The 24,867-nt window shown below is 36.2% G+C and overlaps 1 protein-coding gene across 1 annotated transcript; it reads left to right on the top strand.

The window, feature by feature from the left end:
• The first annotated feature begins 1,775 nt into the window (after positions 1-1,775).
• LOC137403548 (cell division cycle 5-like protein) lies at positions 1,776-24,661 on the top strand. The gene is made up of 17 exons (XM_068089494.1): positions 1,776-1,909; positions 2,433-2,536; positions 2,723-2,884; positions 3,170-3,362; positions 3,613-3,789; positions 4,032-4,115; positions 5,017-5,096; positions 6,385-6,622; positions 6,798-7,079; positions 8,133-8,310; positions 8,630-8,754; positions 9,884-10,078; positions 10,630-10,737; positions 16,218-16,307; positions 16,407-16,490; positions 18,958-19,086; positions 24,196-24,661. Exons 1-17 carry the CDS (start codon positions 1,865-1,867, stop codon positions 24,394-24,396), a joined length of 2,475 nt encoding a protein of 824 aa, XP_067945595.1. The 5' UTR covers positions 1,776-1,864; the 3' UTR covers positions 24,397-24,661.
• The last annotated feature ends 206 nt before the right edge of the window (positions 24,662-24,867 follow it).

Here is a 24,867-nt window from a genome sequence, read left to right as displayed (position 1 = left end):
GTTTCTAGTATTTCTTGTAATGTAATCCTAACAAACAGCATAATATCTTCAACAGGCATTTGATGATGAAATGCAATAAAATCTAAAATGATATATACCTACTAAAAACTGAAAAACTGTTTATCAACTGAAAGCTTATGGTTTACTTTATGCTACCTCTATGTTTATCTAATGTTGCCTCTATGTTTATCTAATGCTGCCTCTATGTTTATCCAATGCTGCTTCTATGTTTATCTAATGCTGTCTCTATGTTTATTTCATGCTGTCTTTATGTTTATCTAAGGCTGCCTCTATGTTCACTCACTCCTACTTCTATGTTTTCATTTTAAGTTTTTAAGCATTGAAATGCATCAGAATTCAAACATGCAATTTAAATGACTTAAATAATAAAAAGTTCAAACTTAAAAATCAAATTTTAGCCGCACCTATTAATAAAGGAATAATGCAAAGAGTGAAGCTATAACCATAGTAAACTTTTAATTTGGTGAAGTCTGCGAAAAGTATTTATTAAAAATATGTAAGAATAAAAACCATCTTATCTGTCAGATAAAGTATAAAAGCTGTGCTTCAGTAATTGATTTGGCTGCATCCTTTATTAACACATGTTAAAGTTGATCATTTTTGCAAATACTGTGTTATAAAAACAATATTTGTAAAAAATTACATTTTAAAATCAAAGTAAACTTAACATTTTCACAAATCTGTTTGTGTAGTTACACTAAGTGCATACATTGATGTTTTCAGGTTTACAACTAGAGTGTTCAAATAGATTCACTTATACTTATTGGACTTATAACACTTTTTATTCTTTTAGGCTGAGAGCACTGTTTTCTGTAGGCCTGACTACTTATACATTGCATTCAAGTTTATAGATGTTAAGGATTTTGAGCTAAAGACTACCAAATACCTCAAAATGTCTTTTCAATGAGACCATAAAAAATCATCTTCTTTCAATTCTGTACAATAATTTTTCTGCCAGATGTAAGTTATAATAAGTGTAGGTGCTAACATTTTTAGCAAATAACAAATTGTAATATATTTATCAAAGCTGAAAGTTTCTTACCTCCAATCTACACGTTTGCTTTGAACATTTTTGTGCCGATCCACCAACGAGAGAGCCATTGTAGTTTATCCTAACCAAACTTTAATCAGAATTTTGCTTAGTAATTTTGTCTGCCTGAAACCAATGATATACAGCCCTCTGTATATCATTGCTGAATATCAGGCTGTATAGGCTGTATAGCTATCAGGCTGTATATCATTGCTGAAACTCAGGAAGACTAAAACTATGTGATCAGCCACCGAGTTATTTTAGCTTATTAGCTAAAATACTTCAGCTTATTTTAGTCAAATGCTACATGAAATCAATACGTACCGTTTATCTAGGCGTAATAGACATTAGACAACTTCTCATACTATACAACTCACAGCTCTTCCTAATTGTACAAACATAGTTTACAAATCATGTACTGTGTGCGAGTTGTCTTCTTTTTTTTATAACCACAATCGCACTGACAATTATTTTTATCTTCGTGAATTTAGTTACCGAGGTTGGCGTCTGGGAAAGTACGCGACTTAGCGGACGGTCGTTTTAAATGCCCACTATACCACAATGAATCCATTTATTTTATGAGTGCTCCTCACGTAGTAAACGAGAGCATAGAACATATAGTAGTAAGTGTAATTATTCGTTACTAATTCCCGATACACCGTTACGTGATCGAATAAGTATGTCAAACGCGCTCTAATATTGTCTAGGATATAGGTCATACTCAACTTCGAATCACATTTGGAAGTTTGCGCAGGAAAAGGTATTTGTCGAATTCGGTTTATCCTTGAGAAGTAGACTTCCGAAAAAGTCGTCATGGGGCGTTTAATGATAAAAGGAGGTGTATGGAGAAATACAGAGGTAATTTTTTGTTTTATTAGAATTACATATGCTAAGTGCTGTTAAACATGTTTTTTGTTATATAAATGTATTTGCCCTTTTTATCAAGAGCTAGACTCTAGAGTAGAAGGAACGCTTGATGACTTGCTAGTACTCATACCTGCCAACTCTCATGCATTGGGCGTGAGACTCACGCAATCACCCTAAAGAAAAAATAAAAATGCGTGAGAAATGCGTGAGAATTTTGCCCCAATTTCCACAATTTTATAAATACTATCATTGATACATCAATTGCCCCAAAACCGAATCTCAAGCATTGCCCCGCTCTTGGGTTGGCAGGCCTGCCAGTACATGTATGGAGTAAATTTAGGTATGCAACTACTACTAAAAATGTATCAACTATTGGTGTGGCTAGTTTTCTTTTTTAATGTTAAATTTTACTGATGCTATATTTCAGTTGCAACCAGTAATTTTGGTTAAAACCAACTGAACTTTATTTGTAACATATTCTAGAATTTTCAGTGATACTCTACTTTATTGATAGGATGAAATACTGAAAGCGGCTGTTATGAAATATGGCAAAAATCAATGGTCAAGAATTGCATCTTTGCTTCACAGAAAATCTGCCAAGCAGTGTAAAGCTCGATGGTGAGTTCATCACAGTACTGGTGATAAATTATGTAACAAAAACTTCTGCTTTGTAAAAGTTTAACCATTTTTGTGCATTGATTTATAACATTATGCCATGCATGCTTTTGCATATGTCAACATATCAAAGCAATCCTTGCTATTTTGTATTTTTTGTATGCTATTTACTATTTGCATTATTGTTAGGTTTGAGTGGCTGGATCCAAGTATTAAAAAGACAGAATGGAGTCGCGAAGAAGAGGAAAAACTTTTGCATCTGGCAAAGTTGATGCCAACTCAATGGAGAACAATAGCTCCAATTGTTGGCAGAACAGCTGCTCAGTGTCTTGAACACTATGAGTACCTTCTGTATGTTGTATTAATTGTACATTTGGGTATTGTGTTGGTAAAATCATGGCACTGTTCCTTATTTCTATCAGTCTGTGCTCAGTGTAAGTGCTGCAGCTGTTGCACTGATTTCTCTGCAATTGCCTGTATTCAAAAGAAGTTCTAATCTTAGCTAAGATTGCAACTGTTGCTAGTTTTTGAAACTTGTCATATTTTTGTGACTGCTCAGGAGAATGTGTAATTGTGCATAATTAGCTATTTGTGTCTTAGAGTTATATAGTGCTCGAGACATTACTTTTTACATAGAGATAAAGCTCAGTCAAAGGAGGAGGGCTTAGAGGATGACCCTCGTAAACTTAGACCAGGAGAAATAGACCCACAACCAGAAACAAAGCCAGCGCGCCCTGACCCTGTCGACATGGACGAAGATGAACTTGAGATGCTGAGTGAAGCCCGGGCTAGGCTGGCCAACACACAAGGAAAGAAGGCTAAGCGTAAAGTAAGTCCTATCTCGAGTTTCATTACTAACCATTGCTGTAGCATTTATTAATATCAAAATTATGCGCAAATGGAATTGGTCATTTGTCATTGAATATGCAAATTGTAAAAATTATGTGTCATTTAAAATGAATGAACTAAATACTGCATATAACCCTTGTTGCAACTGTATTATAATTGCATGAAATCTTTTACAAATTTAGTTTATATCAGTTCTGAGCCGTCTTACTCCGGATTGTTTATGGGTTTAGGCTCGAGAGAAGCAGCTTGATGAAGCCAGGAGGCTCGCCTCGCTACAGAAACGCAGAGAACTGAAGGCTGCTGGCATAGAAGTGAGAGCCAAGCGCAAGAAAAAAAGGGGTGTGGATTATAATGAGGAGATTCCATTTGAAAAGAAGCCTGCTCCAGGATTCCATGACACATCACAGGTGGTACTTGCAAAAAATAATAGGAAGAGCTAGGCAGGCTGGTCTTTTATCCATCATGTAACAGTAACTTGTATACATTTTACAGCTTGATGTGTGATGAATGGTTACTGATATAGAGTAGTTTGTGCTAGACTTCGCTCATGTATATCGCTCAGGTGAGGTTACATAGTTGCTCATTTTTAGTCTAATTATTATTTTAATGTGATTTTTTGTCATTAGCACATGTTGTGTTTGTTGGACAGGAGGAATATGACCCGAAGAAGGTAAATTTTAAACGTCTCAGGCAGCAAGATCTTGATGGCAAGCTGAGATCAGAAATAGAAGAGGTCGGTAAAGTTATGTGTGAAGAAATCTGCTCTCCACTTCTCATTTCTTATTGTCTGCTCACGACAGAACAGACAACAGTTCTTTCTAGGTCTTATCATTGTTTTCCTTTGAATATTTCAACGAATTTTCCATTTGATTGAGTGTCTTGAACCTTTGTCTTTGAACCTTTGGTATTAACCGTAAAACCTTCATTTGAGCCCCTATTAAAAACTATTTGTCAACCCTTCTCTGCTAGTGGTGTTTTGTTAGAGGTGACGTTCAAATAGAGGGTGGCACTACATTTTTTGACTAGCTCGTTAGATTTTTGGGAAGATAAATGTAACCCTTTTACAGGTGAAGTGATGCTAATGTTGTCTATATTTTGCAGGTAGAGCGACATTGATGTCGTCTGCCTCAGCATTTTATCTAAACCACTTTTCATATAAAATGCCACTACAAGGGAAGGGTTGAAAAATAGAGCGCCATGTCGTTCTATTTTAAAATAGAGGTTGTATGTTATTTGCGTGTCTTAGACATCATTGTTTTGCTACCAATCTCCTTTACTGATTGGGGTAGGTCAAAAAGGCTATCACCTTTTATTAATTTACACCTACATTATATAGTTATTTACATTATATTTTGATAATATATGACAATATTGATAGGTTTTACATATATCAACACAGTTGAAAAGTTTTTCAGTCATTGGAGTGAGCATAGCATTGTTGAATATTGCTTTTATTAGGCTAAACCGAAGGGGTTGATAGGAAAGAGCAATGAGGGCAAGTGTACGGGAAAAGGTCTCTCATCTTAAATGGCCCAGTGTGCTACTTTCCTCTTGCACTACAGATATGCAGTGTGGATGATTATTGAAGGAGATGGTATACAGGAGTGTATAATGACTTCTCTGTGCTTTTGTAGCGAGAAAGGAGGAAAGACAAGGATAAACTGAAGAAAAGGAAGGAGAATGACTTGCCGGGTTCCATCATATCACAGAATAAGTGAGCCTTTTATTTTAACCATTTAATCTTAACCATTCGACGGGTGAAGCGACATTTTGTCAGCTATATTTTGCACTCGCCCCTCCTCCTCAGGCAGGGCGACATTCAAGTTGCCTTCATTAGCTTTTTTAAAGCAGTTTTTCATACATATTGAAGTATCAGATAGAGTTAAACAATGGGTTACAGAAAGCGAAATATTAGACTGATAGAATTATCACTTATTTCTATCATGTTTCTTTAAAGTTATGAGAAAACCCGAAGAACTTTTGAGTTGGAAGACAACGCACTGTCACAACGGCATTCCCAAACGCTAGTATGTTGTACACTGATCCTGAAGCATTTTAAAGCCTCCAGATTTGGTTGTAAACAACATTATAGATGAATCTGAAGATAGTGGGTCACATTTAGACCTTAGTGGCTTCAAATCAAAGTTTTGCTCTGATAATTCTGGTGATCGATCCTCTCAGGTGCACTCGTCACTAAAACCACATCAATTACGATGGCAATAACAATGAAAAAGATTTTATGTATATTTATATGTAATCCAGTTGTTATTAAGATCATTTTGTAGACTATTTTACTTGCCATTTTTATATAGGGTACATAAAAATCAAACAAACTGTTTTTGAGTTACTATTGCTTACTAAACAGTTAAAGATGAATTTGCACAGAATTTTAGTAGATTATATCACAAAGTATCAGTTTTTTTCTATCATTTGCAATTGTTTTTGACGTTTGAGGTGATCTGACTGCCAGAATGTTTCAAGATTAAAATCGACAAAAATTAATCGCAGTTAAAACGCTCAGATCAAGAGATGGTGTGATTACAACGTTTATAGTTGCAAAGAGACTGATATAATAAATACGCGTAACGCTGCAACTTGGACACATTAGCCGATATCAACTATGGCAATGATAGTGATGTCATTTTGAACACATTTTTCTTCCGAGCGTTTTTACCATGATCAAGTTTTAGCAATTTAAATCTTGAAACATCCTAGCAGTCAGATCACCTCAAACATCAAAAACAATTGCATAGATAGAAAAAGAATAGAAGATGTGATTAAACCTACTAAAATCAAATTAAAAATTATTTTTAATGTGAAATGTTAAAATTATTTGTTTTTAAATATTAAAAATTTTTATGGATTTTTCTCTCTAGATAAAAAATAAATTAATTGGTCATTGAAGTCATGCTGTTGAAAAGAGCTAAACACACTTTTTATAGCAATCTTCATCATTCTTGACTGCAGGTAGAGAATTCAATGTTTTTTCTATAATCGCGAAGGTTTGCTGAGCCAGAGAAGAAGAGAAGCAAGTTGGTGCTTCCATCTCCTCAGATATCAGATGCAGAGCTTGAGGAGGTTGTCAAGGTTGGCGCTGCTGCCGACATGGTTCGACAGCAAGCGGAAGATCAAGGATCTGGGGCTACAGGTACCCTGCTACAGCGCTATAATGTTACACCAAATGTAGCCTCTCTACGGACTCCACGCACCCCTGCTCTCACCCAAGACCTTGTCCTGCAGGTACACGTTTCGTTTTACTATTCACTATAGTCCAGTAAGTTATTGACTCCTCAAGCATTAGAAGTAGGATTAGCTATTTATAGTTAGTAATGCATAGAATTAACAATGGAGTATGCTAGTTTACTCTAATCTGTAAAGCATTTCGGGACAATCATTTGATGTATTCTGTTGTCAGGAGGCACAGAATATCATGGCCCTGCAAAATGTGGACACGCCTCTCAAGGGAGGACTCAATACAGCGCTGGGAGAGACAGACTTCTCCAGCGTCACACCTCGCCACCTCCAAGCCGTCACACCCAACACTGTGCTCTCTACACCATATCGCACACCGAGCGCTACTGGCCCTGGTATGACACCTGCTATGGGAGGAACCACCCCCGTCTCTCAGACTCCTAGCATCAGGGACAAACTGAGCATCAACAAGGAGGAAGAAGCTGCACTGATGCTTTACAACAAAGTGAGTAATTTTTATGCCATCGTTTTGTGTTCTTATGATAGCAGCTAAAAGATAACAATTTGTGTGCATTAATGCGTCTTTATGTTATACCACCTCTATAATAGATGTTAGATGCTCTACCTCCCAACACTTGCTATATTCTGAATTATTCAGCACTACTCAGTATGTTTTTCTATTGTGTCATTTCCTAGTTTGCCGCTGTCTCATCATCACATAATGTCACACCAACAATAGATGTCTCTACCTTATCATTGCTGAATTTTTAACTCGCCAGCTTTACTTGTTGCTCTAATCTCAGTATTAAATTTTTCATTTAATTTTATTTTTGCTTCGTATCAGATTTATGAGTGCTCTGTGCCTCTTGTTTCTATTTTATTATTTACTAGGTGAATGCTCGGCGTTTCATGTGTAATAAAAAGTTTTTGCTCAGAAAATTTACTTTTAATCAACATATACAAATTGTACTATTTTAACTTTAAAGTTAATGTGTTTGCTTATTTCTGTGTACTGTGGTTATTTCGGTGTAATTTATACCGTACCGGCGGCTGCAGTGTCTAATACAGCTCTATACTGATTGCAATAGTCTTGCTGCCCATTTGAGTTTAAGCATTTCTTTGGCCAACAATTCTAGCATAACGCAAGCATAATGCTAGCTGAAATGTTTAGCGTGAAGCCATGAAAGACTGGCATGTGTATTGAGTATGTGCACAATTTATTCCATAATATAGCCAGTTAGACAGTGTAGTGTATTGGATAAATGCCTGTCTACAGAACTGGAGTTTTCACATTCAAATCCAGTGCACAACGGGTTTTTCATTCCTAAAAATTTGTTGGTCTAACTGGACACACGAACAGACAGACCAACAAAAGATAAACAAACACTAATATATATATCGATATATATCGATATATATATATCAATATATATATATCGATATATATATATATATATATATTGATATATATTGTTATATATATATATATTGATATATCGATAGTAAAGGTTTTCCATTAAACCTCAGTCACATACAAATATACAGTGTTATTTATTAGAGTCAGCAGAAGAGCAACCTCAAGGCGGGTTTAGCGTCGATTCCTGTTCCTAAGAATGAGTTTGAGATTGTGGTGCCTGAGGAGGAGGCTAAAGCGGATGAACAGCTCGAACATGCTGATTATGTGGATGATCAAGCAGATCTCGACAACCAGCAATATGAGCGGATGCGTGCTGAAAGTGAGTTCTTTGTAGGCCTGCATATGTATATACACATAGAGCTATGCATCTCCTTGCTCATGTAACAATTGTCAAATTTACACTTTTAACCGCTGTTGTCGCAGAGAAACAGCGGAGTAGGTGCTTGTATATTTTATAGAGATAAAATTGTGTACTGAACAGACTGTGTGCATTTTGGCCATGCCAATGTTGTTTTTTATGGATGAAGTAACCATGTTTATTTTATTTTCAAAATGCATATCATTAAAGTACATAACTTTATAACAGTCTTTGTGTTGCGCACTGGACTACAGTTTTGCCACGGCTTCTATGTACACAGGAGAACTTGAGCTGAAAAAGAAGTCAACATCGGTTCAGAGAGAACTACCTCGACCAGCAGAAATGAATGCTAACATCATGAGGAAGGTTGGGCCTAATGACGCCCCTCTTAGTGACCTACAAAAGGTGAATGATTTATACGAGCAGTGTATCATACCTAAGGTTGACCATGTAGGCACGGATTGAGCTGAGTGAATGTGAAAGAAGAGGATGTACAGGAAACTTCTTTCACATGATTTTCATGTCATCTCTAATACTTCGTTGAGGTCATCCCTGCTATTATCATTTATTTGAGGTCATCCCTGCTATTATCATTTATTTGAGGTCATCCCTGCTATTATCATTTATTTGAGGTCATCCCTGCTATTATCATTTATTTGAGGTCATCCCTGCTGTTATCATTTATTTGAGGTCATCCCTGCTATTATCATTTATTTGAGGTCATCCCTGCTATTATCATTTATTTGTTTGCTTTATGCTTTACCATTCATTTATGACAACCACCTACCTCTCATACGGCTCAGTGACTCGTCTTAACAAACGCTGGAATGGTGTTATGTGTCTGTGTGTGCCAGTGCGCTTGGCTTATAATGTATGGTATGGTGCTGATGTTGCAAGAGTTGTTTTCTCATGTTTTTAAAGCTGATTTTTACTCTCCTTTTCGTTTTTGTCATTTAAAAATTGTTATGCAGCAATAATATATTTGTTCCACTCTGTTATGAATAGTCATATTTTTGTTTTCAGTCCGGTTTCAGTCAAAACATGCTGCCTTGTCAATTAAAGGCAGCTTCTGCTAGCCTTATGTATGTATATACGTAAATATGTATGTACGTATGTATGTATGTACGTATGTATGTACGTATGTATGTACGTATGTATGTAAGCAATCCCTCGAATGTCAAGTATGATGTCTGCAGAGGCTGTGTATGTTTTTAAGAGCGTTGTTATACAAACAATGGCTCTGTGGTCTTGTCTGGACATGTTTGAGTCCGGTGGCAAGGGACCCTCGGCAGCTGGAGACACGCCCAGTTGCAGAGGGAAATATAAGATTGGATTTAATTCTTGTCACCATAATTTTTGGGAATTGAACCCCCACCCGACCTGTTGTTTGTTGGTCAGGCGCGCCTCATACAGTAGCAACAGAAGACAACTCATAACAATAATGTCGTACAAGCCTAGCATGGCTACCAATAGTATAGTACATACATTCTGCTCTGTTTAATCTTATCCAATATATCTCTATGGATCTGCATAGGCTGAGGAACTGATAAAACGCGAGATGCTGACTATGATGCACCACGACGCTTTGGAGACACCGACAGCTGGTCAGGCTATGGCCAACGCTACAGTAGTCAAGAGGGGCAAGTCTAAGGAGACCGGTCAGACGCAACATATGAACTACTTGGAGAGGAACCCGTATGAGGACTTCACCATGGATGAATTGTTGGAGGTAGATGTAGCGGCGCTCTGTCATGATAGCCTATCATTAGTCTACGCTTTGTAGTCAATTTTTCTGACAACTTGTGCCGTGGAGGTTATGATACGAAACATGGCACTAATCACAAAGCATGTGTTGCACATAGAGCTTCATGATTTCTAATAATCACCAGACGATTCGATGTTGCAAACTGACGATTCGCGATATATCGCAATATAGGCCCTATATATATTTCAACTTGGAATGAAATGTTTTTTTTGGTGATTATTACAAACGTTTCATGAATGCCTGTGCGTGTGAAAGGCCCTGGTATGAGCTTGTTATAAGACTAAAAGGCCTGTGTTTTAATTCCAGTATTACACACTCTGATAATCGCCAGGTGTGAGATGAATCACCATTATAAAATTATATCGTGTAAGCGATTGGTAATATCTCTTTAAATGGTGGCGATTTTCAAATTGTCTACTTTAAAAATCACCACTAAACAATAAAATGTAAATCACCATATTGTGAAGCTCATGTTGCATAGTCAGAAATGACTAGTCCATATGTCATATTTTCAGGCTCGGACTATGCTCAAGGCAGAAGCTGAAGTGGTGAAGTCAGCAATGGGACACGGTGAGCTGCCGATTGATGCCTACAGTCAAGTATGGGAAGAATGCTATAATCAGGTTTGTCCTGTCTTGGTGCCTTTTGCGGCTGTCTTTCTAATCACCTTTCTTTACCCGCAGCAATTTTGTCATTGCTCGCATTGCATCAAATATCCATTGTCAGTTTCTGTTACACAAGTTCATTATTCAACAGACATTGCCGGAAAAAGCTATTACTTTCAGCTTTTGGTGTCAGTATTTATTCGCTGGGTGGGTTAGAAACTTGAGCACTGCTCTGCTCGGAACAGGGTTGCTTATCAATAAATCTTGGTGTACCCTAGGACTTTTATGTATTCGCGTCATCTAACATTCGCATTTTTGTGGAGTCATTCATCTCGCGAAAATTTCATGGGCGAAACTAAACTATCATAACGAACGAGCGAAAACGCGAAATTAAAGAGCTTTGTTCATTGATATCCACAATAAAATCGTCATATTAGAAATGCAGGTACCCTTTGTGTGTGGTTGGGCTCATTGGGCAATTTCTGCTAAACTCATTATAGCTAATACGCCGACTGAGCAGCGTGGCAAAGCAAATTGAGATAACAAGTTCTTTTGGAAAAGCAGGCCTGTATTCCCTGGTTGCAAATTGGGGCAGCTAATGTTAGGCGACTAGTTATGAGCATCTGGGGGTTTGGATGGGCGGTATCAGCCCCCTCAACAGGTTTCTTTCATGTAAGGCCTCAACCGGGCATCTCACGTAAAGTTTTAAAAGATTTTATCGGAAAGTATAAACATTTTTTCTATTATTTGATATTTGTTTGTTTTAGGTGATGTGACTGCTAGGACGTTTTCAGATTAAAATAGGCTAAACTTGACCGCAATTGAAACGCTAAGAAAAAGACATATTTTTTCTTTTGAGCGTTTCAACAATGATCAATTTTGCCGATTTTAATTTAAGTTCATCTGAAGGTTTTAACGCTTTCGTTGGGCCATTGCCAAATGGATGTTTGGTAAAACTTGACCTTTTGTAAACCTTTATAAAAGTCGTTAATAAAATATTTTGCCAATCATGATAATAATGACGCCCAAGAACTATTAAAAGTTGACGTTTATCTTATGGCTTGGAATAAAGTGATATTCTACAGCGATAAAAACCGTTTCCATAGCCGTTGGGCAAATAACTGTTCGAGTTAATGATGTTGAGCTCGAGTTATCTAATGCAGCTTATTATTACGTGGGAATGGACCAAACAAATCCGTTCGAATTAACCAAGTGTTCGTGATAAAATTTTACATTTTATCCGAGGGCGAGTTCTCCGAGTTTGACTATACTTAGCCACCAAAAATTCCTAAAAAGTTGGGGCGGCTCATCCAGCCAGCCGCCCGAGGGAATACGAGCCTGTGGAAAATCCAAGACAAACGAGGAAGATGATGATATTAGTTTAGTCACTGCATTTGTAACTGATGAGGATGAAAGTCTGGTAGGAAAGTCATAAAATTGAATAACAATTATTGTAGTGATGAATTTTATAACCAACCAAAAACAATAACAACCTTGAGCCATGGCCACCGCATGCTTTAAATACTTGAGATATAATATTGGTGCCACATCAGTCACAGCGGCAAGGGCAAGGACCTAGACGTCATTGATAGTCCAAGAAACAAATAGCAGCAAGCGATCAAGTTGCATTGTCGATCTCGCCCACACATTTCTACCTGCGGTTCACAAATACAAACTAGTCCCAAATTGAAAATTCTTTTTACTAGTGAATTGGACCTGAGGAATCCAATTATGTTTGTTCTACTGCATTTATTTTCACATCACTATATTTTCGCACTCATCAGATCCGCAAAATTAAGTTGCAGCAAAATTTTACTCTGTGTGCTAGTCACGAAACTAAATACTAGCGAAATATAAGTGTCCTAGGGTAAATCATCAGAATGTCCAGTTACGGCGAGCGATAAAGTTTTAGGAATGAAAAATTCCCCTTACACTAGATTTGAACTCGGAACCTCCAGTTCTCTAGACGGGCGCACTACCCACTACACTATGCATCCAATTGGTGATATCAATTAATAATTGGGCACATATTTATGTAAAAGCTGCGAAATACTAGCATAACTGATGCGTTACGTTGTGACTCGCAGTAACGTCGTTACGCGCGGTAACGTCGTGACACGCGGTAACGTCGTGACACGCGGTAAGGTCGTGACACGCGGTAACGTCAAGCTGGCTTCGTATCTCCTATCTGCTGACCATCTATTACATTCCTAATTCTCTAAAAACCACTAGACCTTATACCAGACAACAACATCTTTTCAGTTCACATTATAGAACAGAGTTATATTAAAAGAGCTTTTTTTTCAATACATATAGTTTACTTTACTATTTCTCTCTCATGGTCTAATTTGTTTCAAATGACATTTACCTATATAAATAAAATTATTATTTATATATCTATTACATTGTGCTGTCTATCAATATAAACAATGTCATCCCGCTATGTCGATAGTGTCTAAGTCAGTGATGTTTATCATCTCTTCTGTTTTGTTTTTATTAAGCTGTTTTACATAGACTAAAAATTATTGATATGTGATTTTCTCGTTTAGCTGCACTAGACATAGAAGCAGACCTTGTTTCAAATTTTCCTTGCGGATGCCTATAAGTAACATTGTGTAGACAGCAGTGAGAATGTAGTATTTGAACGCACCGTTGCATGAAAGCAAGTGAAGAGAGCAAACCTAGATCTTGTTTTGACATAAATAAACCATGAAAGGATCTCTAAAGCTCTCCAGTCACACCTTCAAATGTGTATAAGGGTAGGCCTCCTCGTATAACGACCGGGTTATGCTCTGAAGACTGTGTCGTTAACCGATTCCGTCGTTAAACAAACTCCCTCTTTTGTTGATTAGGTATTTAGGCTATTTACACTCTACTGTACTTCACATCCTCCCTTTTTCTGCTTTTTATTAGCGTTTTTCATAATAGATGTAAACTTTTCACAAATACATTAAATTTTAACTTTTATTTTAGATTCTGCGTGTACATGAGCGTGTAAACCAGTGGTTCTTAACCTTTTTTAGTGTATTTCCCACTTTGACAAACCACTCTTCGAGATTTCCCCCTTTCTAACAGCTGAAAATTATGGTATTTTTGCCACTCTCAGATTGCAGGAGGAGGCTTTTCAGATAGCATTTTGCCATACAGTCAAAATGAATCAATTATTAATTGAACTGTGATAGAAATCATATTTTATGGATAGTTTGTCATGATATACTTTTTATTTATGGAAAAATAAAGTTCAAGATAAACACAAGAATAAAGTAATTTAATTGTCCAAAAAGCTGCTTGATACATCACAAGGCTTGGTTTCCGTATTAATACAGTTTTACCCACAAAAAAGCATGTATCTGCACCATTCTCAATCTGAGGTGGGAAATTCTCAATCTGAAGCTTGAGAATTTCCCACCTCAGATCCTCAAATTTCCCACTGGTGGGAATTTTCCCACTGGTTAAGAAACTCTGGTGTAAACAAATACCTGGCAACTGAAGGGCATTATAGTAGATGTTACATATTTTTACCTATTCTTTTTATTTCTCTATTCATTTAGCATTTGTATGTACCATAGGTATTTTTTATAAGGCTTCAACTACGGCAGATATTAGTCTGACAAATGGCATCATAGGTGCATAAAAACTACTACATGGCTAGTGTATATAGATATCTATATCACACACATCTATATGGATATCACACATATAGATATGTGTGATATCCATACATTCATGGTTACTGTACTTTTTGGACTATTAGCTACTTTGTTCTGATGTTTTGAGCCATGAGGCTTATTTAGAGGTTACGGCTATTCTGTGGTTCTTTCTTTCACTGCTAGGGCGCATTAACCGGAATCTTCAGTTAGTGCGTCTTTAGCGGTGAAAGAAAAAACGAAACAATGCTTAGAGGTACTGTTCTGTTAGGCACTAGGTTAAAAGGCGTCGGTTAATACGGAACAGCGCCTAACGGCACTGTTCCTTTTAAAAAGCACTGTCATGAGTTCTGTGGCCTATACAAAAAGTGCGGCCTATGTATTGTCCCACGCCCAAACACGACCGAAGTGATTGTTTGGGAGATTTATGATAAATGCATATGTGCAAACAACTCACGAAAATTATTCATCAACACCGTCGCAAACCCTTGTACCAAAATCTCATCAACAAATTTAACAATTTTTCAATGGAGTCGTTTAAGTATAATAACGGTACAAAACACATATAAACCTATTTAGATATGTTACCAAGTCTTGGAAATTTGTAAACAATATCCTAAACCTTACTTATCTGATCGGATTATACACAAATAGACAGATTAATTTGGCCTAAAATTGCAATTAAAAACTTGGAAAGCTTTTTTAATCAAAATTGAGACCGGCCAACGATACGCCAATAAAGCCTCGCACAGATAGTAGAACTATTAAGCACTGCGCATTTCACAAGAAAACCGTGCTCATTTCACCCGTCTATGTCATTGTCCAATTGCCGAAGGTTTCTAATATTTTTCCGTTTTTAATATCTTGCACAAATATTTAGTTATAAGAATAATTATTCAAATTTATTTATCAGGTTTTTGTAATAAACGTAGACCGTTTGAGGCATAAACCGATTTACAGGTACGACATTGTGGTACACAGTTTATCAGCCTATGTTTTTTTTGTCCAATTACTGAAGGTTTCATTAAATTTTTAAAACGTTAGCCAAAATTTTTTACATCTTATATACAAGCTAGGGCCGAACTACAATGCCCCTTTATGACGAGAACATTTTTTTATTTTGCTCCAGTTTGCAGAAAGCTTCCAGACGTGTGAACGCTCATACTTGCTTTCTGTTAAAGATCGCCATCAAAAACATACATTCAACACAACCAACTTTCAAACTGTGTATATTACACAGCAGTTTGCCATTTTACTTCTAATATTGCATTTCAGAGATACAATCAACATATTTCCTTTTTGCTGTTGTTAAATTACATACATTACAGTAGGTTAGGCCTACAGCTTTAATTAATATTTATTTTATTGTTGTAAAACATAGGTTTGAGATAGTAGTCTCTGTCAATTCCTGCTGACAACTACTTTTTCAACAACCAGCACTACCCTTTCTTTTTTCCATTATCACTTATTCCATTATCAGGTCGTGGGCTGAATGACAGGGGAATTTCTAGTTTTATTATCCATATTTTAAAAATTAAGCAGATGCGGCTTATATAATGGTGCGGTTAACAGTCCGAAGAGTACTGTACTTTAAGGTTTTTAAGAAATTTGTTGTCTTTTTTCTTTAAGCGCGTTTTTTACAGTTTTCAGTTTTTTACATGCCTTTGTAACTCTGAGTTGACAGTAACTCGAGTCCATCATTCAGCGAGGAACACCTCACATCACTATCTGTGCAGTTTCTGGTAGTAAGGTGATTTGGTGGTTAACCAGCAGATGGATGTTAACCAGTAAATACTAATTCTACTTTATAAAATATGTAAAAGTCACCTGGTAACCATTAATTCGTTGTAGGTGCTGTTTGTGCCATCTCAAAGCAGGTATGTAAGGGCCAACTTAGTCAGCAAGAAGGACAGAATCGAGTCACTTAACAAAAGACTGGAGGTATGGCTTCTGTTCTATTCACCTGTCACTGGTTATCACCCTATAGTCCAATATTAGTTGTTTGCTGCTATCCATTCTATTAACCTGTATTTTATTTAGACCAACAGGACTGAGATGACAAAAGAAGCAAAGAAAGCTTCAAAAGTTGAAAAGAAGTTAAAAATACTGTTGGGTGGCTATCAGGTGAGTTTGTAGCATATATAATATACCAGAGTATATTGTAGGATACTATATATAATATACCAGAGTATATTGTAGGATACTATACATAATATACAGAGTATATTGTAGGATACTATATATAATATACCAGAGTATATTGTAGGATACTATATATAATATACCAGAGTATATTGTAGGATACTATATATAATATACCAGAGTATATTGTATATACTATGTATAATATACCAGGGTGTATTGTAGTATACTATATATAGTATGCCAGAGTATATTGTAGTAATTACATATACTATATACAATATACTATATATAATTATATATATATAGTATATACATACAGTAGGCGCTCCTACAACGTAAATAATCCGTTCCAGGACCATTTATGTTATAGGGAATTTACGTTATAAGAACAGTAAAATACATGTAAATTGCCTCCATTCCAAGATCTTTTCAAACTCATGTCTTTGGCCATGCAAAAAGGAAAAACTTGACTTAACATTTCTAATTTGTTGGCTGTACTGCAGTATTATTGGTTTGCATCGACAGCTTTTCTCCTTTTTATGATCAATCTTACAGGTTTTATAGATCATGATTGCTGTAATTTTTACACTAAGTTGATGGGACTGCACACTTTCGGCATTCATTAACAACGATTTTCTTAAAGGTTGACTTGCAACATAATTCACATTACAGTTATTTGGTATCAAAAGATTCACCATGTCTTACTCTGTTGTGTTGTAGGTGTCAAATACGTGGAAATGTGATTACCAGCTCTTAAAAGCTCAAAAACGAAAAGCCGCCGTAGATTGGAATCTGTTTATTTATCTGACGTATTCATTCCAGTTTGGTTATCGTCTTGTCATGTATGTTCTCACGTGAATTGAAAGGCCAAAAGAAAGCTTAATGTAAAACTTATCGTAGCACTAGTTTATGACAAACACTTCGGGTTTTACCGAAGACCCCGTATCAAATATAGATGCTCGCTACTTTACAGTTTTCTTTCAGCAATATTCAATCCTCAAGTCGTAATCTGATCACGTGACCCAATACTTCACAAATAATTTTTGCAACTTTTTTCGATTATCACAGGTAACCAACAGGCTCGTCATGATTATCAGACAATGATATATGCTTCTTCGAGGTAAGGTTAAAAAGTTTAACGATTTTTTACGGTAAGTTATAAGATGTCAGTGCTAAAAGTGACAGCATTACAATGACGATAAAACAGGCGCGTAAAAACAATAGACATGGTTTTATTGAATGCGTGAAGTATATTTGTGAAAGTATTTCGACGAATGAGGTTGCATGAAAGTGTAAACAGAAACCATCCTGTAACAACTACGTCACATTTGAGCCGTTTTGGAAAGCGAATCCAAACTACGGCGGTCTCGTGTGGCTGCGATTTTCTGTTTGTTTTTGAGCTTTTAAGAGCTTGTAATCACATTTCCTTGTATTTGACACCTACAACAAAACAGAGTAAGACATGGTGAATCTTTTTATACCAAATAACTGTAATGTGAATTTTATTGCAAGTCAACTTTTAACGATTTGCTTAAGACTTGTATAACCTATATGCACGCGCCTCTTTATTTGTGACTTATTCATTTCTACTGAAGTAATTCATTAAGTCCTTAAGTCCTTAAGTCATTAAGTCCTTAAGTCCTTAACATTTTGCTAAAACTCTTAAAATATTCATTAATCAACTTAAAATAAAGCAACATTGTAATATTGATGAAGTTTTCATTTTGATGCATACTGTGGTAGCCTTGACAGTGTGAGTGTCTGAGCTCAAATATGTGTGAATCACCTGTTTATTTCTTTTCTGGCCTGTATGATCGACTACATAATAGAAATATAACAATAAACATAATGATTTAAGAGCTGAATGTGTCTATAGTTGATGTCAAATTTTATGTGTTCCAAGACATGTTTTAAATTTCAAGATAGCGAAACTAGCTGCAGCCGTAGTAGTTGCGGAGGCGGGCGGCTAATACATTTTGATGAATGACTGAAGTCTTTCAAACTCACATCGTTTGTACCATTAGCTTCTTTGTTTTGGTTAACAAATGGCAGGATAAATTCCAAGTTAAAAGTGGTAAACCTTCTAACAAATACAACTGTCAGATTTGATGTAGTGATTGTCAGAAACATACATGTATGCCTCTGTGAGTCAGCAGCTTCTCTGTTCGATTCAAACCAAGCCTTAACACTGCACTGACAGCAGCATAAATGCAATCTATCAGTATTACATTAGTTTAACCAGATGTTTTACATTAGTTAATAGTTGTTGTTTGTGTCTATCTTCCTTCGAGCTCTCCTTTTTCATTCTGTTTTGAGATAGGTTTATTCTAAAGTCAGATCTATGGAACGGGTATAATGTCAACTTGATTCATGTATTTGATATGATAGTATTCTGTACTGGTTTGAAATGTCACGGGTTGGTACAGAGTGCTTTCTTGTTTTGCAGTCAAGATTCCAGGGACTTTCAAAGCAAGTAACGGAGGTGCAGGACCAGCTTGAACAGTCCCGTGTTGAGTTGAAGACATTTGAGATTCTGCGTAAGCACGAGGTGGACGCCATGCCTAAACGTCTCCAGGTTGGTCTTCATCCAATAGTAATCATTGCTTGCATCAAACCTGATCCTTTGGCTTGGTTCAGCTGTTTGTAGTCTTTTTTACTGGTCGGGTGTCGGCGTCGCTTTCAGCATGACCGATTTCAATCGCTAATAGCCCTTTCAAAGACGAACGTTGTAGAAATTTTAAAACTTTTTGAACTTGAAATTTTACTAGATTTTATGAGAAAGTATCAATATTTTTCTATCATTTGTCAATGCTTTTGATGTATGAGGTGATCTGACTGCCAGGATGTTTATAGATTAAAATAAAAAAAACCTGATCGCGATTGAAATGCTCAGAGGATAAACTATGTGCTAAAATAACGTCACGAGTTGCTATCATTGCTGTAGTTGATATTGGCTACTGCGTCAAGTTGCAGCATTACGGGTCTCTATTTCATCGGCTTCTTTGTGACTATAATCGGCCTCTTTGCGACTAGACGTCATAATTGTGATCGCAATCTTAAAACATCCTGGCTGTCAGATCACCTGAAACATTGAAAATAATCGCAAATAATTAAAAATACGGATATCTTCTGATAAAGTTTGCTAAAACGTTGTGTAAGGTCATCTTTAAACTACTCTACATTTCCTTCCTAATAGTTTATACTCACTAGTAGATACTTAAGGAGGTGTTAAATCAAAATACATTTGAGTTTTCTTCCTCTGTCCGTTTGATAATATAATCCAAGTAGACTACTACTATGGTAGAGTATTATTACCATTTATTCAGTTTCCTAGTGTAGAGGTGCTTTGTCTTACTAATGTAAGATAAATGAAAGTTAATTTCAAGCATTTTCTTAGTGTTCCATTCAAGTGAAAAAGCATTTGTCTGTTTACAAAGACATAAAAAACTCTGAAGAGTTTAAGCAAGCGTGCATCAAAAATATTCATCTCAAAATATTCTTGCTTAATACTTAGGAATAGTTCGTGTTGAGTCCCAGATGTTAATGACAACTGACACAGAAATTACCAACAAGTGTAGACAATAGTTTGCAGTAATAGTGTGGTTCCCCACTAAATGAACATGTCCTCCGTAGCCGGAGCGACGCAGTGGGTGGTATTATATATAATTCTTATAAGAGTCTTACAGAATTTTCTCCATAATTGGAGTTTAAAAAGTGAACAAAGAATATAAATGGAATGACAGACATTAATGCAGAGCACTCTGTGAAGGTAGCGATCAACAAACAGAATTGGTAGATTAAATACGTGTAATTATAAAACAGTACTCCAGTGTTGGAGCGAATTTAAACAAATAAACAATGTGACAGTTAATTTGCAATATAATTACAACGGTCGATTCACAGAAGTAACACGTATAATAAAGCTAACGCTTGTGCTCATTTAACTTGGGAGTTATGTCTGTGTGGATATTACGCACTGCCACCGCGCCAGTCAGAGCTGGAGGGAACGCTGATACTCAGGGCAGTTAGTGAATTGAGGGATCAAGTCCTACAGCTAGAGAACAAATCTTATTTTAGCCAGCCATTACTCAAGGCTATTGTTGAGAGTGCGATGCCGTTACTCAAGGTCTGCTCAAGGAACTGTTCAAACTGTGTGGCTTAAATGCTTCCCCTTGATAGGATACAGTTCTCTCCTTTGTTCTTCAGTAGTTGAAATTCGGAGCATGTGATTAGGTAAAAATATAAGTGGTCGGAGTGGTGATGTGTGTCTCTACACAAAGCGATAATAATTGATATAAAAATTGATACAGAAAGTTTATAAAATATATAAAAGTATAATATATAATATACATTGTATAAAGTTTATAAAATAGACCAGTAATTCTAGATAATTAATCCTAGCAGTGTTAACGTTCATTTACTTTGCTTGTACAGAACTGAAGTTGTGGACGATTTTCATATTAGTCTACTACTGCGTGTGCAGAGCAGATTCTGCATTCAAGCACAAAGCATAGTAAACTTAATTTTTTAACTCTTATTGCTTGTCTTTGAATGTTCTTGGTTAGAGTGCTTGGGTGGATTCCTGCATAGTGAAATGCGCTATAAATGGGTGTCACAGCAATGTCTTTATGTTTATTTGTGCAAACGAAACATAATAATATGACATTTGCAAAGTATTATATAAATGCTTTTATTTGTTCAGTCCGAAACTTCACGCAAAAGATGAAACACAAAACCTGAATGTGCATCATACTTTTCGGTTATTATATATATAGTTAACAATTATGTCACAGACTGAATAAAAATATGCCGGGAAATGTTCAAACAGCAAAGTGGTGACATGTGAAGAATTGTGGATTCGATATTATGGCGTAAATAGACACAAACATGCTATGGATTAGGCCTGTTGTAAAACACATAAATACGAAGAATCATCTCAATTAATGGATCAATACATATCCATGACAAGTCATGGCAGTTTAGTTATTTGTATTTGTTAGGCCTAGAGTGATTTTGGTAGTTTGTTAAAAAAGAAAATTGGCTGTGGAGTCGAGTCACAAGAACCAAATCTGCTCTGGCAGCGCGCAGTTGTTCAACTCGGGAGAACAAGTGTGACTGTGTGTGGCTAATGCTGTCTTCTAATAGCTTCAGCTCTCATCGCTCAGGTGTGAAGATCTTAGTCTCACAAACTCATGCTGGTCTTCACACCTTGAGAGGATGCTCAACCCTCGACAGGCGTGTGATTATTGATATTTGTACTGTTTATACTGGTTAAGTTCAAATTGCTTTTTTCTCTTTATGAAGTTGAATATGTAAAAAATGGTGTTCAATTATGTTTTATATTTTTATTAATTTAGAAATCCCTTGTTTATTGCTTTTCCTATCATTTATTGTGATCTTTAAATTGTCCAACACTCGGTTATCAAAGAGGATATCTTGTGTAGTTGATTAGCGGGAGAACAGCAAGTTTTTTTGGCTAAGCTTTAAATATTGCTTATAAGTATATCTATACAGTAGACTGTATAATTATATATATCTATACTTATATATATTTATATATATACATATTTAGTTATATATATATACATGTTTATTTATATATACTGTATATACAGTCAAACATAGATAACTCGCCCACGGATAGCTCGAACACATGGTTAACTCGAACGGTTTCTTTGGTCCGTTCCCACGTAATGATAAATTGCTATAGATAACTCGAACTCAACACTGTTAACTCAAACTGTTTTTTTGCTCAGCGGCTACCGAAACGGTTGTTATCGCTTTAAAAAATCACTTTATTCCAAGCCATAGAGGTAAACCTCAACTTTTCGTAATTCATAAGCTTCGTTATTACCACCATCTGCAAAATATTTTTGTCAACGACTTTTCTAAAGGTTTGGTGAAATTTGATTTATACCAAACATCCGCTTAGCGATCGCCCTTTGGAAGCGAGGTAAAGCCAGGTAATCTTTGCATAAACTTCAAGAAAAATCGGCAAAATTGCTCGTGGGTAAAACGCTCAAAAGAAAAAGATGTCTTTTCTTTTGAGCATTTCAACACCGATCAAGTTGTGCCAATGTCAATCTAAAAAACGTCCTGGCAATAACATCACCTCAAACAACAAACCAATCTCAAGTGATAGAAAAATCTCTATACTTTTTGATAAAAAATGTTTTAGACTTTACATTAGAAGCATTTAATTTGAAACAAGCCATTTGTGCTTTTGATTTATATTATAGTTTGTACATGTACATGTATCTACTAATAAATAAGTAAATACATGGACTTGTGACAGTGCTCTGATAACTTGAACGCTCTGATAATTCGAACACTTTCGCTCAGTCTCGTGAAGTTCGAGTTATCCATGTTTTGCTGTATATTTATATATGTATTGATATACATGTATGTATATATATTGGTTTTTGATTTTCTAGGCAATAAATGCCGCTTAGTCATGATACAGTTTTTCTGTTAAAATTCAGTAAAGTTTCTAAATGCAGCTGCTTCATTAAAGTTTTATAGCTTCACCAGACATCTACAGTGTAAATGCTGTTATAATTTATAATTATATACAAATGTTAGATACCTGTTTACAAGTTACAAAGGTGTCTAATTAAAAATGCCAGGTCTAACCCTTCATGTTATCGGCATACATTCGGTAATTTCATATTTATCTGATTACAAAAATTTAAAACCATTTGAAACATGAGACTTCTCTCATTTTTGTATCCCTTGGAAAGAAGTAAAAAAAGGCTGTTATGATGCAGGAAACTCGTGTTCATCTGTGTTGGCTGTATAGCTAGTAGTTGGTGGCACTCGTTTCTATTCATTTGTAATATTATAGTTGTGAGTGGCAACTGTTGCATCTTTTTTTAAATGTACATCTTATCTGCTCTGTACAGCTTTATCTAACATAATCTCTCCAATCTCTCCTAAGTTGTAGAGGAACGTGTTTCGGCTAGATAATAAAACCTGGTAGACTATATAGTAAATAATTGGAGTTGGTAGATAACTGGAGTCGGTTAACCACTGGGCGATGTGCTTTAACTGCCAGCTATGTGTCTCTTCAGCATTGCAATCATTTTAAAGCTTACAAAGTTGACTACATGGAAATGGACCTGCAGGTACTTCTTCAATGTCACACAACTTCCTATCTTACATAAAAGAAAATTTAATGTTCGTTTTTGCAATCCACAAGCACCTGGAGTTGTACCTAGTGCTGGGACGATATTAAAAATTCGTTTCGGTACGATATGATGGCATAGCCACCCGATATATCGAAATATCGGGTCTGTTATTCGGAATTGTCTTACCTGCCAGAAAACTGCCATGAGAGTACAACTCCTTAACGAGTCTATGTACCCATATAATTCTTTGAAGAATCGGTATCAAATCGAGTAGAATACATGTACGTATATATATATTGTCGTCAAATATCAATGATATCCGATATTTCGATATGTGCAAAAAGCACTCGGTACGGTCGGTATCAGAAAGTGGTATCGACGGTATACCGAAATATCGTAATATCGTCCCAGCACTAGTTGTACCACCAAATATTTTATTAGTTTAAGAAAATAGATGTGAGCATATGTTTAAGCGAGGGACGGGTGTTCTCACAAATAGCCCAGTCTCCAACAAATTCACACGTCTGTAAAATGTTCACACATCGTTTTATCTTCAGAGTCTGACTGAAGATGTGGCTAGACAGACAGAGCGGGAGAAGGAACTCCAGTCTCGCTATGATCAACTCAACTTTGAGCTCCAGAACCTACAGGTAGACGTGCCAAAGCAGAAGTCACTTGCTGTAGAGAACAATGTTGATAAAGCGCTTGGCGGTGGGGATGAAATAGTCAGCAATGGGCCGAGCTCGACAGATACTTGAGATGAGAAGAACAGGCATTTAATAGTGTCTGTTCTATGAGCTGTGTACATATTGTTCTTATGTAGTCAAATTTATATTTAGTTGGTTTTGACATTGGACAAAATGCAGCTATATGGTACATGTAGGCTCTGTCGTATAATTTTAGAAACAAGCTATTTTTCAGTTTTTCTAATTATAAGGTATGGGTTCGAATTTCGAATATCTTATATACTTGGTTATTGCGAAGATGTTGTACATAATAAAAGTCACAAGCATTGTTCTCAATCCTAAACATGGACTGATGACCTGTCCTTTTCTATGAAGCGCTGCGATCTGGTTTCCAGCCCCAACATTGCCCTGAAGTAGCTGTCTATTGGCACTTCTATGAAAAGCTTTGCTCGAAAATACTTTGCTGGCAAGATCGTCAGATGTGACAGCAGGAGCACTATTGATTAAGGACACGGGTGTCAAGTCTGGCGCAATGTGTGATCG

Source organism: Watersipora subatra, chromosome 9 (assembly GCF_963576615.1).
Source record: "Watersipora subatra chromosome 9, tzWatSuba1.1, whole genome shotgun sequence".
NCBI classification, from domain to species: Eukaryota; Metazoa; Bryozoa; class Gymnolaemata; order Cheilostomatida; family Watersiporidae; genus Watersipora; species Watersipora subatra.
The sequence above is the reverse complement of the archived record's forward strand: the minus strand, read 5'-3'. Positions and strand labels throughout refer to the sequence as shown.